We start from the raw sequence: 15606 nt of genomic DNA, 5'->3' as shown, positions 1-15606 counted from the left end.
TACCCATATATCCTTGTCACACCAAAAACATTTGCTGCTTTAAACGTAAAAAGAGTTCTATTTTAATTAACTTTAAAAAGTTTGATTTCCTTCTTAGACAAATTAAAACAATGGACCTTTTTCATTTTTCTTAATTGATTGAAATATTAGATACATTTATTTTGCTATCCTATATAAGGTTCCATGGTGTAATGGTTAGCACTCAAGACTCTGAATCTTGCGATCCGAGTTCAAATCTCGGTGGGACCTCACAAATTTTATTATTTTAAATTGTCTGCTGTGTTTTCAGACCATTTTTTTAAAAAGTTCCGTAAACTTTTCTTAAAAATGCGGGAAATTAATAATAATTAAACTTATACCAACTATTTACTTGAATTAGGACATGTAATATTTACTAATATGTGATATTAAAATCTTTGAAATTATCCTTAGCTTTACAAATCTATTTTAACTACGTTATTTATTGTAAGTTATTTCTATTTTGCTTAATTTACTAATTACCTTAACTGATTTTTCTTAAATCTTGTACATCTAATAAGGTAAATAAAACATCTGTATATTTACTTAGTTAATTTTTTGTGCGACTCAAAACAAACCATGGACTCGAATCAAGAAGAAGATGCATTACTATTAGAAAATATCGACGAGTTTGTGAATGATGAAAACAAAATAGTAAGTAAATTTGCTTAATATATCTTGAGGTGGTTTAAATTTGACAGCTTTTTTTTTAGATTCTTCTTGAGTTGTATTGATGTTTCAGATTAAATTTTAAATCCTCATAAAGATGAAAATAAAACATTTCTGCCAAACTAAAGGTTTAATCTACTCAAATCTAAAATTTTTTTTACAACAAATAAGTTGTTTATTCCTACTGATGGATTCATGTTTGTATTTTCAAACTTTGTATTTTTAAAACAGTTTTCATTTTTTTTTTTCAAAGAGCAGCAGATCTGCCATAATTTTCATGATTTGATTTTAATTAACATTGTTATATCTTGCTATTTTTAAGAGAGAAAATTGTTGAATCAAAAGCTTTAACTAGTGCGGAGCAAAGTTCATCAACTAAAAACTTTTTCAGCCTTTCAAACTTTCAAAATTAATTTACTTTTTCAATGAATGTATATATTAGTGTTCAAATTAATTTACTTTTTACAATGAATGTATATATTAGTGTTTTTTTTTCTTAAGGTGACTTATAAATGGATGAGTGTGACTCTGCAGTTAGATGTTAATAGATCTAAGAGGTAATTTACATATTTATTCCATATATTAGAATTCAAAAGTAGGGTATAAGGGACTTTCGTATGCTTCAGTTTGAAACACTAGCAATAACAATAACAATTTTGATATGAAATCTATTATAAAACAATAATTCTTTAATAAATATATAAAAGTATATGATCTGTAATTTTTAGTTAATCATATCCACTACACCTTAAAGAAACAAGAAATGTTTACTATAGTGTTTTTGGTTTACTAAATAAAATAGAAATTCAACTTAGGAAATAAAAGATTTTTAAAAAAATTTCAGATTAACAAATAATAGATAAATATAGTTTAAAAGTTTGTCTTATGAAACTATATTTATCTAATGCTTACTTAAAAAACAGAATAAAAGTAAATATAAAAATGCTTGAAGATGCAAAAAGCCTAATGTGAAGAAATTTGTATTCTGTTATATTCACTTTTCAATATTTAAATTTTCTGTTCAGCATATTTGTCTCAGAATTTAACATATTACTTTACTCTAAATCAGTTTTATTGCTGATACCTTATGTCACATAGCTTCAAATGCATAATCACAGTTTACATCATTTACCTAATATCATCTGATGTATTTTGTGTGTGTGAAGATGCACTGTGATGTCCTTTAGGTTGTTAGAGAAGTTTTCTGAAAAACAAAATGATCTCAATGTCATATACTTTGTTGGTGGATGGAAGGAGACAGATACATCAACCAAAGTAAATTATACTACTGTAAATTTTTTTTGAAGCATATGTTTTCTATTGGAATATTGGTATTTTAAAAAATATTGTTTTAACTAATAAATTGTCTTGTTTAGAAACATGTTGATACTTTAAGAATTCTAAAAAACCACTGTATTCATAAAAAGCGTAATTTTAATATTGAAAAATATTCTTTGAAAATGATTATCAACTTCTATGTTTTTCATGATATTGGGAGGAACTTATTAGATTGATTTGCATGAAATTAGTGAATTATTTTGAAACTAACTTAGCATAGTTAATTGCTTTAACCATAACATAATTAACATAATTATATACATGTTTAACCTAGTCATTAAATTCAAATTGTTCTTGAATATTTTTCTTAGCTCAAAAAAACATAGTATATTTATTCACATATTGTATTTCTTTTTTAAACTTGAGTTCTTTTGTTTTAGAAATTAAGTTATGCTCTTGTGAAGAAGGAGAATTTATTAAGTGAGTGTAGATCTTCAAAAAAAGTTTCAAAATTTTGAAATTTCAGATAAAAAGTATGTAAATGACATTTATAACAATAACAGAGAGTTATGACAATTTTTCTTTAGAGGCAAAAGAGAGATTCTCAAGTTTAACTTGTTGTGATATTTACAGTGTACAGAAATGCGTTATACAGGTGTGTAGAGGTGTCATAAACAAATATATACCTAAAATAAGTATTCAATCAATCATTGATGTTAATAGTTGCTTGACACCCTTTGTTTTGATACTATTGTGTTTGTTTAATTAAGTTATTCTTTGTGTAGTTCGAGACTTTTTTCTTCCTCTAAATATCACCTTAGATTCACAAAGATATCACCTTTGCTTCACAAAAATATCACGTTAGATTCACAAAAATATCACATTTGCTTCACAAAAATAATTTGAAAATTTCTGAAAAGTTTTAAATTGTTTTTATTATAAAAATTTAAAATTTATGAATATATGTTTTAAATTATTTTGATACTAAAATCGTATTTAAAATTCTTTTTTTGAGATTTAGAATTTTTTAATATTTGATTAGGTTCTAATTTAGTAACTAAAATTAATTTTATCTTAATTTCAAGGCTTATCTGGAATTTCCAAGGTGATGGAATCCATGCTCTTTGTTACTTGTTGGATTTCTGATTGCTTACTGTTTGCAATTTAGAAACAGAATCTATTTTTATTCTCATTCTCAAGAGTAATTTAATCATTGTATTTTTATGATAATATGTAGCTTCAAAAGAAACAGAACATATTTTCATATTTTCAAAACAAAATTATTATAATAGAAACTAAAAGCAGAGGAACTTTTTTGTGTTGCAATTTTACTGTAAATTAAACTGAAAAATACTTTTTTAAATTTTTCTTCAGGATTCCTGTATGCTTTATTCGGCTGATTCTGACTTAGTTACAAATGCTTTAGACTCACTGCACAAATATAATACAATTCAATGTAAAGATAAAAATGCAAAGAGACCTCAAAAGTATATAGCAAATGGTTGCAGTTTATCTGAACCTGATATCAACCATTCCAAAAAAGCAGCCCTTTCTGCTCCTCTAAGTGGTAATCTAACTGTACCAAAAACAGTACCCATAGAAAAAAAGTCCAGCAAAAATGAAGATACTAAAGAATCACCTCTTTTGTCATTTTTTGGTAATAAGCAGATCGGTAACTTCTTTACTTTTTTTTTTTTTTTTTTATCTAAGAAGTTGTTCGCTCATCTTTCTTCAGTCCAATTGCATACACCATAAGTTATTTATATCAAATATTTATTTTGATGCAGTATACTTTTTTAAAAATTTTAAATTAAAAATGGTAAAATTCAAATTGTTACTTGTTAAGCATTTTTAATCTAGCAAAGAAGCAGGGAAGCAACACAGGGAATGTTTCTAAAGAAAGTGGGATAGTTAAAAGTAATACTCCCAAACCTTCTGGTAAATTTATTGAAATTCCAAAGACAGAAAAGGTTGTTAATAAAACAAATGAAGCGTTGAATGTGAAAGTAGAGGAAAAGTCTAACACTAAAAATGAAGAAATAAAAAATGTGAAAAAAGAAAAATTAAATAAGGAAGTTGAAGAAACATGTAATAAGAAAACTGATGAAGTGTCTAATATGAAAACAGAAGAAAAATCAGATAAAGCAGAAGAAAAATCAAATAAAAAAATCTTAGAAAAACCAAACAAAAAAATTGAAGAACAATCAAATAACAAAAACGAAGAAAATAAGAAAAAAACAGATGAAAATCTGCTCGAGTCAAGTTCAAAAAAAGAAGAGAAAAATTTTAAGAAAAATCAAAGTCTTACTTTTAAACGACAGGAAAATTCTACAGTTGGCATAGAGAACCAAAAAGCAGAAGAAAGGCAAAAAATAGAAGAAAAAAATCACCATAAAGGTAGAAAGACAGAAGAAGCAGACAGCAGCCCTAAAAAAAAGAAAATTTCACCCAAAAAAAGGTTTTTAGCTAAATGATTTGCTTTAATAATTACAATTTTAGTCTTTTATTTTCTGTAAAACAACTTTTTTTGAAACATCTTTTTGTCTTTTTTTTTATGTAAAGAAAATTTGTTCATGAAGAAAGTGATTCAGAAGATGTAAGTATTTTTTTAAAACAAGCTAATATAAAATCTATTTATGCAACTTAAACAATCAAATGAATTAAATGGTATAAACAATTAGAAATAAAAATCTTAAATAAATATGGGTGTATAAATTGAGACTTAAAAGAAATATGTGACCTTAACTAACATATCAACTTATATGCAAGATAATTATTTTTCATTTTTATATAAAATGTGGCAACCACATAATAAAAAATAAGACACATAATAATATAATATATATAATTATATAATAATATAAGACACATAATAAAAAATAGAGTTTTAATAAGAGTTTTAATCATAAAAAGATGATAAAAAATCTTCCAAAATCTTTTTATTCTCTTTTCATCTCATTCCATTTATTTAATGACAGACCACTTAAACTCTTGCAAATCTACAAGTTTAAGATTTTTAAAATTATTCTATCCTTTTGTACACTGGCAAATGCATTTTAGAGGGAATTCATTTATCAAAAAATGGCATAAAAACAAAAGTTGTTTATTTTTGTAAATTTCTGGTGCAACAACACAGAGAAATAAAGCTGGGGTTCTAGAAAATTTGTTCAAATCCAGAGTCTCTCTTAGTCAAACTGAGAGATGGCGATGGTAGATGCTTTTCTAGTAAAATACCTAATTTGCCATATTTAAAAGAGACAAAAGTCATCCATAAAGCATTGTATTCTTGGTGCCAAGTAACCATTGCTGAGTATGCATCTACTTAAGTTGATAAAATTTTTTAATTCATTAGAGTTTCAGCTCTAAGAAGTTTCTTGTAAAAAGTAACCATCTTGCACTTCTTTTTTAAAACTACAAGATTAAAGCTGTTTAAACTTATTGCACTTAGTTTAAATACAATTTTAGATTTTTTTTCTCAAAATTGTATTTGTACTGTTTGTAAAGAGCCTTTGTTCTGGGAGGGTTAAATGACATAAAAATTGCTGCCAGTTTAGATCCATAGGTATTGCACGCAGCATTCAAGGCCTTCCTAGGATTAGATAAGAACTCAATCTCAAAGGAACTGTGAATCTTTTGCAAGTAATAATTTAGAGTAATGATAGTTTATACTGACAGTAGTTTGTTGTATTGTAAAAAAGGATTGAAAACTTTTGATTTGAAATGATTGCACTTAAATTTAAGAGGTATAAAGTTTTCTTTTCCCCTCTCTATTTCGATTATAATTAGCATACTAACCAGTAGTGGTATACAAACTCTAGTAGTGTATGCGTGAGTGTGTGTGTGTGTTAAAAATTCTGAAGAAAAAACCAAACATTGTTAGTAAATTTTTTGACTTCAATAATTTTTCTGATTACTTTATCGTAAACTTTTTTATTTTGCATCAGTTCAATGACAATTAAGTGGGGTTACAAAAATTGGTCAAATGCCATCAATACAAAATCAAATACAAAAATGGTCTTTAAAAGGGTGATAAAGGAAAATCTTTAAATATTATTTTTTCTTTACTGTTCTTAAAAAAGTTTCTTTTTAAATTTTACAATCTTTATAGAGTTCTTTTTAGGACTTTGAAAATTTTATCGAAAAGAGCAAAAGCTCGTCAAAGCACTTGAGGTAAATAATTTCCAACTATTGTTTAGATAGATTTTTCTATTTTTCAACAACAGCCTTTGTATTTTGTAATTCATTCGCCATCTTTTGATGAGATGTAAAGTTTTATTCTATACTTTGTTCATTTTGACAGAATTTATTGTAGAAATTTTTTTAAAAACAAACTTTTGCTTGGCCAATATAATTATTTAATCAAAAGATCAATTTTTCATCAATAAGATTTTAATGAAAAGATAACAAAGTTAACAAAAAAGGTTATTGCTCTTGTTCTCTTTTTAAAGCACCACTGCTTTGGGGTAGGTCTTTTTAAAGCACCACTACTCTGGGGTAGGTGTTTTTAAAGCACCATTGCTCTGGGGTAGGTCTTAAAGATATCTATTCAATGTGGTATCATTTTAAATTTAGCTTAACTAAAAGTTCAAAGAAAAATATTAAACCCGCAACGAATGAAGACGACGATATCGACGTTGATGGTGAGTTCTCTTATGTTTGAAATTCTTGTTTTCATAAATAAAAGGATTTATAAACAAATATTCCTTTTTCTTGAACGCTACGCAGAAAAACTCTATTTTCTTTCTGTTAAGGAAATATTGTTACGCTTAAAAGATTTTTTTTTTTCTTTTAGTTGTTGCTCCCACACCTGAACCCCCTGAAAAGTTGAAAATAAAGCGAAGAAAAAAAAGCAAGATGGACTCAGAAGCAGAAAGAGGTAATATGAACCATGTTAATGAATTAGTATATAATTATGCTTAATATACCTTGCAATCGAATCATTAAAATGTAATTATTTTAAAAGCTTCGATGAAGTTTATTTAATCGATTTGTTAAAAATCTGCCTGTTGCAAACCGTACTTCTCTAATGTACACGGCCAAAGAGTTAAGGGTAAAGTGTCGTTTATATCTCTAAGTTATCACGTGTAACAAGTCGTTTAACTTAAGGCATCAGAATTTTGTTTTTCCGCTAATAACGAATAAAGTACAAGTTAAAATAATTTACATATTTAAGCATACAAAGTTAAAAGGTTCCTAAATAAGATTGAAATGTTCTTTTTAAACGAAATTCAGAAAATTTGGTTTATCTTAACATTTATAATAGAAATTTGTAATTTGTTCTTTATTATTCGTCATTATTCGTTACTATTCGTTGTTAAGAGAAAAACGAAACGCTGTTGCTTAGTTACTACTTTTAAATTTTCATAGACAGCTCAACTCAAGAGCGCGCAAGTTTTGATATCAACAAAAACATGACCAACGCTAATTCTACGACTGATAAAAAACGTGGTCAACGTATGGTTATGAAATCAAAGCAATATGTTGACGATGAGGGTTACATGGGTTCGTTGTAGTTTTTTTCTTTCTATGATCAGCAAACAATTGATTGCTATCTAAATCACAATACTTTTTGTAAGATTGTCATTTTTTGCTTTAGTTACAAGAAGGAACTTAGAAAACGAGTCCTTCAGTGAAGATAGTGAACCTGAAATTCAACAGGAAAAAATTACCGATGAAAAATTAACGGACGCGAACGAGATAACATCGAACGGTTCCATGAAAACAGAAAAGACTTCGACTGTCTCTAAGCTCAAATCAAAACATCAAGCATCGTTGATGAGCTTTTTTAAAAAGAATTAATTCGCCGACGTAAACGTAGCCTATGAAATCGTTAAATTTTTGACGCTCGGCTAAAATATTGGAGTACTTAAGTTTTTTCCTTTTCGGAGGAAAATTTCTTCGTGCCTTATTTTAGAATTCAAGCAAGCAATTGTTTTTTCATGCTTGTATGAAATATTTCCCTGCATTTCTTGCCACTCATGCTATGATTCGTGTAACACGTGCAACAGTCTAAATAAATTTTAGGACGAAAATCAAGCGTCACCTCGCTTATATTACAGATTTTTTAAAGTATTAGGACGTATGGTAATCATGCGGCAAAACCTGTCGCAACAACAGCTCAGTTTTGTTTGTCTCGGTTGGGGATCGTACGGTTCGAAAACTTTGAATAAATAGAGAAAAAATTAATTCAGAAAGAATAAGTTCATGTAATATAGTTCTTGTCGTTTTTTATTATGCTAGCGTACATTTTCGATAAAGATGTTACTGACACGGATTTCCTTTTTAATATTATGCATTTTTTCTCATCTGGTATTTGGACGCAAAGGTAAGCACTAAAAAAGTATTTTACCCAATGATATGTATTAGCTAGATGTCCGTAAGAAAAAGTGAAGCAAGTTTTAAAAGTTTTTAATGCCGGTAGCCGTTCTAATTAAACTGACAATTCATTTTTGTTTTGCTTTGATATATCATTGCGTCATTTCAGGCTGGCAAAACAAACCTGGGGTCACTACTATAAAACTCATTACGATCGGAATTCACGACCATTTCATCTGAAACCCGCTGAAATGAGCGGATTGCTACTATAAACATTTTTTCGTAATTTCCGCTAATTTAAGCGTAAAAACCCGATAAAAATTAAAGCGATCTTTGTGTAGCGGAAATCATAAATCCGATAATTTGAGCAAGCTTCTTTTTTTTTTTTAGTTTCTTGTTTTGAAAACAAAAATAGAAATCAAACTCAATCTCCAACATTTTTCGTTGAAAAATTTAGAATAATAAGTTCCACATTCCATCTTTCATTGTCTACCTCGACAACAGATAATCAACAGTGGGTAAGAAATTTAAAGTAAGAATTTGGACGCTAATAAATTTTTTACTTTTTTCAGACCAAACTTTATTTTCACATAAATTTCTCCACAAATATCAAACACGAAGTTAATCATTAAATGTTATTTGCAAAAAAAGAGACTATCAAGGTTAGTGTCACTAATAATGAAAGAAACTGCTTTGCCAATTACAAATACTTTTATTTAAATTTCTTTTGTATTGCAGTAGAACACACTGAATTTAATTATAAAAACTCAGAATTTAATTCTAGAATAGTTGTACTATATTCTATAGAACTATTTGAGTCTAATGTCAAAAACAATCTCATCCAGTGGTATTAGCTTTTGACTCCCCACACCACTTTTGTTAAAATCTGTCACCTTCCTTTGTAGTCGCTTGTTTGATGTTGTCCCAGAAGTCCTACATAGTTAAATAATACATTTTAAATTTGTATCATTTTACAACATTGATGACATCCTATACTATATTGCTTTATTGCAGTATCTTGCACCATCTATATTAGGCAACATTTACACCTTTGGCAATAGGTCACTTTTACAATATTAAAATATTGTCTGGTAACTAAAACTGATGCCTGGCAATTTTAATTTTAGTAAAAATAACACAAATTATCCAACTTACCAAATGTGTAAATGGCATCTAAGTGTGAGCTTAGACAGGTGATGATAATAAAGCAATATTTTTTATAAAGTAATATTATCAAGGATAACCACTGACTTTCTCTCTCTCTCTCTCCTACAAACTTACACTAAATGATTAAAAATAGAACTAAACCTTTCAGGAGACAACAAACAACTTTTAGATTGGTCAGAGCAAACTTGATTATTACTTTAATTTCTGTTAAAAAAAATTTTAACAAATAGAATTGAATTGGTCAATTTTAGTTTGCAAGAACAATTTTTAGGATATCTTTTGATGCTTTTTAAAATTATTTACTGTTATTTATAGAGTAAAAGAAGTGGAGAAGGCTTCCTTTTAAGGGCTTATTATTAAGCATTTTAAAACCTAAACATTTTGTCTGATCAAAATGGATCCTGCTTCTGACAAACCAAGCTAACATCTAATCTGAATAAAATGTGGTAATCTAATTTTTAAACTAGGTTTAGAATACTTTTGGAAATGAAAGAAAGTAATACACGTCTTAGGTAGTAGATGTTCGGAATGAGGAGTCCATTTGCAACTGCTTCAAAATAGATAGCCTCCCATGCCTGGGTTTTTTCAAGATTAGTAACCTTTGCTGTTTTTGAGCCGTCTGTGAACTTGCCACCAAATCTTCTCGTTAAAACATCTTTGCATTGTCTAATCCAGTCTGCCAAAAGAATTTTTTGTAACAAACTCAATGACACTCGAACTGAAAAAAAATTTTTATTGGAAATTCTATGATATATAATTATTGCCTTCGTGGTAATTAGTTTCATTTTTCATGAATCCGCTAATATTTTCGTCGGAAAGTTTTTACGATTCGAAAAAAAATGTTTATAGTAGAGGCAACTTCCACATCAGTCTTTGAAAATAAATCGAATTTAAAATACTTATTATATTTATGTTTGCAAGGTTATAAGATTGCAGAAAAAAATTGGTGATACCTTTATTGTTTCAACCCTTCAAGACGCATGTGGAGAGTTGTTATTTGATTAAATCCGTTAAACTTATTTTTTCAAAAATAAATCATCTTGTATGAATATATATTGTCACACCATAAACCTTTACTGTTATAAACACAAAAGGTGTTCTTTTGTAATAAACTTCAGAAAATTCGATTATCTTAAAAGACCGATGTGGAAATTCTTTATTATTAGTCACTATTAAAAATAAATGCCGTTTTCGTGAGTATTTTACACATTAATGTGCTCGCTTTTATTCGTGAGTACTTCTCGAATAAATGTCCTTGCTTTTATTCGTGAGTATTTCTCGCATAAATGTGCTCGCTTTTATTCGTGAGTATTTCTCGCATAAATGTGCTTGCTTTTATTCGTGAGTATTTTGATCATACTGTGATTATTGTTGGAGTTCCGAAAACGCTTTAGAGTTTGGGGTCCACCAATTTTATGATTTTCCATCAGCAGATAATCAAATCAAAATGGTATTGTGCCAGTTAGTTGCGTCAATCAATTTCTTGCTTTTTACCAAGTCTCCACATCACAGAATTTAAAACGAAAAGAAATAATTCAAGTCATTAATATTGACTCGCTCATCTGAAAAAGTCGTTAATATTGACTCGCTCATCTGATGAACATTGAAGCAACCTAATTAAGAATTCTCTAGTTTTAGTTTGGACAGATTGACGCTAAAATTACTAAACCTTTAGTAGGTTTTTTAAGATTTGAATCAGATTTTCAAAACAACATCAAATATCTGAAAAAAAAAAAATAAAAATCTTTTTTTTTTTTTTTCATATTTTTGATGTTTTGAAAATCAGATTGACACGCGATTTATTTTTTATATTATTCTTTTAACTTTAACTTCTTTCCTGATTTCAAACTTCAGTTTAAAAAAAGAACTATAGATTTTATAATCCGTTTATTTTGTTTTTAACAGCAACCAAAAGACTAAAACCTACGGCTATTGATAAATTAATTCAAGAGCATCAAAGCTATAGGAGGTTCAAAATTCATCATGGCGCTGTAAATTCTGTTAAAAGGACAACAATTATTGATGAAAACGAGGCTGCTGCCGCTAACCAAAATTTACCAAATCGTGCAAAAGCATTGAATGTTTCTCCTTATGTCAAATCTCACGTCCAGGCTAAACAAAATAGCATTGATCTTAATCAAAAAACGAGACAGGAAATCTCTGAAAAGCGTCACAAAAGCGCAGTCGATAGCATAACATTTGTTGCACCAGATTCGAAGAAGAATCTGAAACTGATTATGACAAATCCTCATCCTGATGATAGCTTACTGCTTAATCTTCTTCCACTGAATGCAAAGAATTTCCCAGGTCGAGTTTTAGTAGAGGATAGCACAAAAGAAAATAGCGCGACAAACAAAACAGAACATGCTTTTGCGTCTCAAGCAAATATAAAAACTAATGAATTGAAAAAACCTTTGAGGCTTAGAACAAAAGCCAAAAGTTTTGATGACAATCGCAAGATGGCTGGAAAAAACAAAAAGTCTCACAACACTCACAATTTAACGTTTTTGCACAGAAACGTTTCGATAAAATCATCTCAAAAGTCGCTTAAATTAAATTATGAGCATGACGAAGAAGATAAAGATTTGACATCTTCAAAACCGCTTCAAAGTCTCCGAACTAAACATGAAAAAAGTGGAGGAGAAAACCGGACGATGGGAAAAACTCTTCAAAATAACATCAAACTTGTTGACAAGAATCTAGAGGGGGACGAGAGGAGTACCAAAAATAAGTCGGTTGAAGGAGTTAACACTAAGTTACTTAGTTCAAAGCAGATGGCAAAAACATCTTATTTGGATTCAATTGAAACAAAAGGATCTTTTACAACAAATAGAATAAAATCAAATGGAAGTTTTTTTTCAGAGGAAAAACGACGCAATTCCGTAAACTTTATCAAAAGCGCTCCTGCAAATCGCTCAGGTGAGCATTTAAACCTTAATGCGAACTTTTCACTGGCAAAAAAACAGGTCGGTTATGATTCAGCGGAAATCAGCAAGCAGCATAAAATCAGAAATCAAGACAAAAACTCTTTCAGAGAACTAGATACTTTTTCAAAACCTGCTTATAAAAAACAGAAGTTGGCAAGAAAAACACGGTACCAAAAAATCCATATTAAATCGTTTGAAAGATCTCCTAAAAATCGCCATAAAAAGCATCATCAACGGACCAAGCGGCCGGTGATTTTAGTAGCGAAAATAGCGGATGATCTCGATCGCAATACTTTTGTCGAGGACATTTTTCGAGCATTAGGAATAAGTGATATTTTAAAGGTTGACGTCACTAATGAACAAGGTGAAGAATTAGAAAATGGCGATGAAGAGCTCTCTGGGGAATCACAAACAATACTCACAAACAATTCTGAAAATGATTCGGAGATAGATAACTTCAATACGCTTATCTCCAGGGAAAATGCTTCCGTTAAAAATGAAATTACTTATTCTTCTAAAACTCCTTTAAAAAACCAAAAATTTGCACATCATTTGACACACATTGCTGAAGGGCACATAGTGAACGATTAAAACGAAACTTAAAAATGACTATAAACAATATTAAGCTTAAACGTAATTGTCTGCAAGAATCATAATTATGCAAGAATCATAACTTATGCTTAAAGCTAATGTTATTTTCACTCCAAGGTCCTCTTCCGGTACGATATATTTTCCTGGGTATTAGTGCTACGTGTTCAGAAAATCATTTGTATGCAAATTTTGTTTTTACAAGTTTTTTTATAGCGGCAAATCAAGATTTCAGTGCTTTAAAACAAATGTTAGTTGGAAATTCATGTTGAAAAACATTGGTCAATTTTTTAATGTGAATGATATGAAAGTTTATGAAAGTTTTAATTCGCTTCCAAATATACTTTTAAATTATTACTAAGGTTGATTAAGAGCAAAGCGAATCATCCGCGATATCCAGAAAATATAACTGAGAGTGACAGTATAGCTTCAGGATTTGAGGAGTCAAGTGAAAAATACAAATCATTGAGTTGTCAGAATAAGAGCACACGATGATTTCGTTTGCTGACAAACATCATAATCACGACAAATATCATTACTTCTTGATTGGGACATTTTGATTTTTTGTCTTTTTTTTGTTTTTTGAGTTTTGTAAGAAGTTCGTTGTTGAATAAAACGTAAGCAACCTTTATCTACCTAAAAACTGCCTCACTTCTTGAAGAAGTTTTTTAAAAAAAAACGTACACATATTTGACTATTTATTTCGGTTGAAGATCGCCGGAACGCCGGTATGAAACAAGTACCAACAAAGTTGTCATCCTTCGCTGCATTTTCAATGTATATTTATTATCGTGGGCAAAAAAAAAAAACGGCAAATTTGAATTTGAATTTTTTTGTGTGATTCTGATGGAAACCATTGTTTTTATTTTTAAGTTGGCACTACTGTCAACAAAATCTGCTCCTAATTTCACGTCAAAAGTTTCCTTAGTGTTTGAGATGCGCGTCCTTTTTATGAACAGCTAAAAGTGAGCTTTTCGTTTTTTATGATGTCTGAAACTATTCAACAACGCAGTTCCATTAAATTTTGTGATGAATGAAATTTCAGCAGCCAAAACGTTGAAAATGTTGCAAAAGGTCTTTAGTGAGCAAGCTCTTTCGAGAACAAGAGCTTATAAGTGGTACAAAATGTTCGAACAGGGTCGGGAAAGCATTAAAGACGAGGCATGGCCAGGACGACAATCTACTGATGAGCTACACGTCACCAAAATCAAAGTATTGGTGCTCAAAAATCGTTGATTGACAGTTTGAGACCTAACTGATCTTGTTGGAATATCGTAAGGATCAGTGAAAACCTTTTTAAGTGACCATTTGGACCTCAGAATAGTGAAATCTCGATTGGTACCAAAAACGCTCGATTTCGTGCAAAAACAGCGCTGCGTTGAAGTGTGTGAAAAAATTTTTTCCGACTATTAAGACAAAATAAAACGCATCATTTGCGTAATTCTGTGTGTCAAAAAAGACCGGATTTATGGAAATACAATTTTTAGTTTTTGCATCAAGATAATGCACCATCTCGCATTGCACTCGTAATTCATGATCATTTAGCCATAAACTTAACCCATATCGTTCCGTAATCACTGTATTCGCCATACTTAGCACTTTCGCTAAACTCAGAGAACTCTCCGTGGACACCATTTTAAATTGATATAAGAAATAGAAACCAAAGCGAAGACGGAATTGAAGGTTTTACAGGAAGAAGACTTTGCAGGATGTTTTGAAAATTGGATAATACGCTGGCACAATTATATTACACCTGGGGGGTAGTACTTTTAGGTAGATAAAAAGAATTTAGAAGAATAAATAAAGATTTTTTGATTTATTTATAAATTCCTGGTATTTTTTGCCCACAGCATATATACATATTTATATGTATGCATTTATGTATGTATGTATGTATGTATGTATGTATGTATGTATGTATGTATGTATGTATGTATGTATGTATGTATGTATGTATGTATGTATGTATGTATGTATGTATGTATGTATGTATGTATGTATGTATGTATGTATGTATGTATGTATGTATGTATGTATGTATGTATGTATGTATGTATGTATGTATGTATGTATGTATGTATGTATGTATGTATGTATGTATGTATGTATGTATGTATGTATGTATGTATGTATGTATGTATGTATGTATGTATGTATGTATGTATGTATGTATGTATGTATGTATGTATGTATGTATGTATGTATGTATGTATGTATGTATGTATGTATGTATGTATGTATGTATGTATGTATGTATGTATGTATGTATGTATGTATGTATGTATGTATGTATGTATGTATGTATGTATGTATGTATGTATGTATGCATTTATGTATGTATGTATGTATGTATGTATGTATGTATGTATGTATGTATGTATGTATGTATGTATGTATGTATGTATGTATGTATGTATGTATGTATGTATGTATGTATGTATGTATGTATGTATGTATGTATGTATGTATGTATGTATGTATGTATGTATGTATGTATGTATGTATGTATGTATGTATGTATGTATGTATGTATGTATGTATGTATGTATGTATGTATGTATGTATGTATGTATGTATGTATGTATGTATGTATGTATGTATGTATGTATGTATGTATGTATGTATGTATGTATGTATGTATGTA

At 29.2% G+C, this 15606-nt stretch overlaps 2 protein-coding genes and 1 non-coding gene across 4 annotated transcripts; all 3 read left to right on the top strand.

The window, feature by feature from the left end:
- The first annotated feature begins 177 nt into the window (after positions 1–177).
- On the top strand, positions 178–249 carry Trnaq-cug (transfer RNA glutamine (anticodon CUG)). Its single transcript has one exon. It is a non-coding gene; the product is annotated as a tRNA-Gln (tRNA).
- Positions 250–278: 29 nt separating this feature from the next.
- On the top strand, positions 279–8179 carry LOC145191209 (uncharacterized). 2 transcript variants are annotated; one of them, XM_090066658.1, is made up of 14 exons: positions 279–465; positions 569–672; positions 1189–1244; positions 1875–1962; positions 2406–2445; positions 2553–2620; positions 3340–3637; positions 3826–4423; positions 4528–4561; positions 6086–6135; positions 6538–6605; positions 6758–6841; positions 7333–7467; positions 7562–8179. In XM_090066658.1, exons 2-14 carry the CDS (start codon positions 598–600, stop codon positions 7762–7764), a joined length of 1797 nt encoding a protein of 598 aa, XP_089922784.1. In that variant the 5' UTR covers positions 279–465; positions 569–597; the 3' UTR covers positions 7765–8179. The 2 variants fall into 2 exon arrangements, 1 of the variants encoding a protein (XP_089922784.1); XR_016444953.1 differs by lacking the exons at positions 7333–7467; positions 7562–8179 and having other exon boundaries at positions 3826–4422; positions 4526–4561; positions 6758–6775.
- LOC145191210 (uncharacterized) lies at positions 8153–13784 on the top strand. The gene is made up of 2 exons (XM_090066659.1): positions 8153–8290; positions 11353–13784. The coding sequence occupies exons 1-2, from the start codon at positions 8224–8226 to the stop codon at positions 12963–12965; spliced, it is 1680 nt and encodes a 559-aa protein (XP_089922785.1). The 5' UTR covers positions 8153–8223; the 3' UTR covers positions 12966–13784.
- Positions 13785–15606: the final 1822 nt, after the last annotated feature.

Source organism: Hydra viridissima, unplaced genomic scaffold (assembly GCF_058129835.1).
Source record: "Hydra viridissima isolate aposymbiotic clone 2 unplaced genomic scaffold, HvirCarnegie_v1 scaffold_11, whole genome shotgun sequence".
Taxonomy (NCBI): Eukaryota; Metazoa; Cnidaria; class Hydrozoa; order Anthoathecata; family Hydridae; genus Hydra; species Hydra viridissima.
The sequence above is the reverse complement of the archived record's forward strand: the minus strand, read 5'-3'. Positions and strand labels throughout refer to the sequence as shown.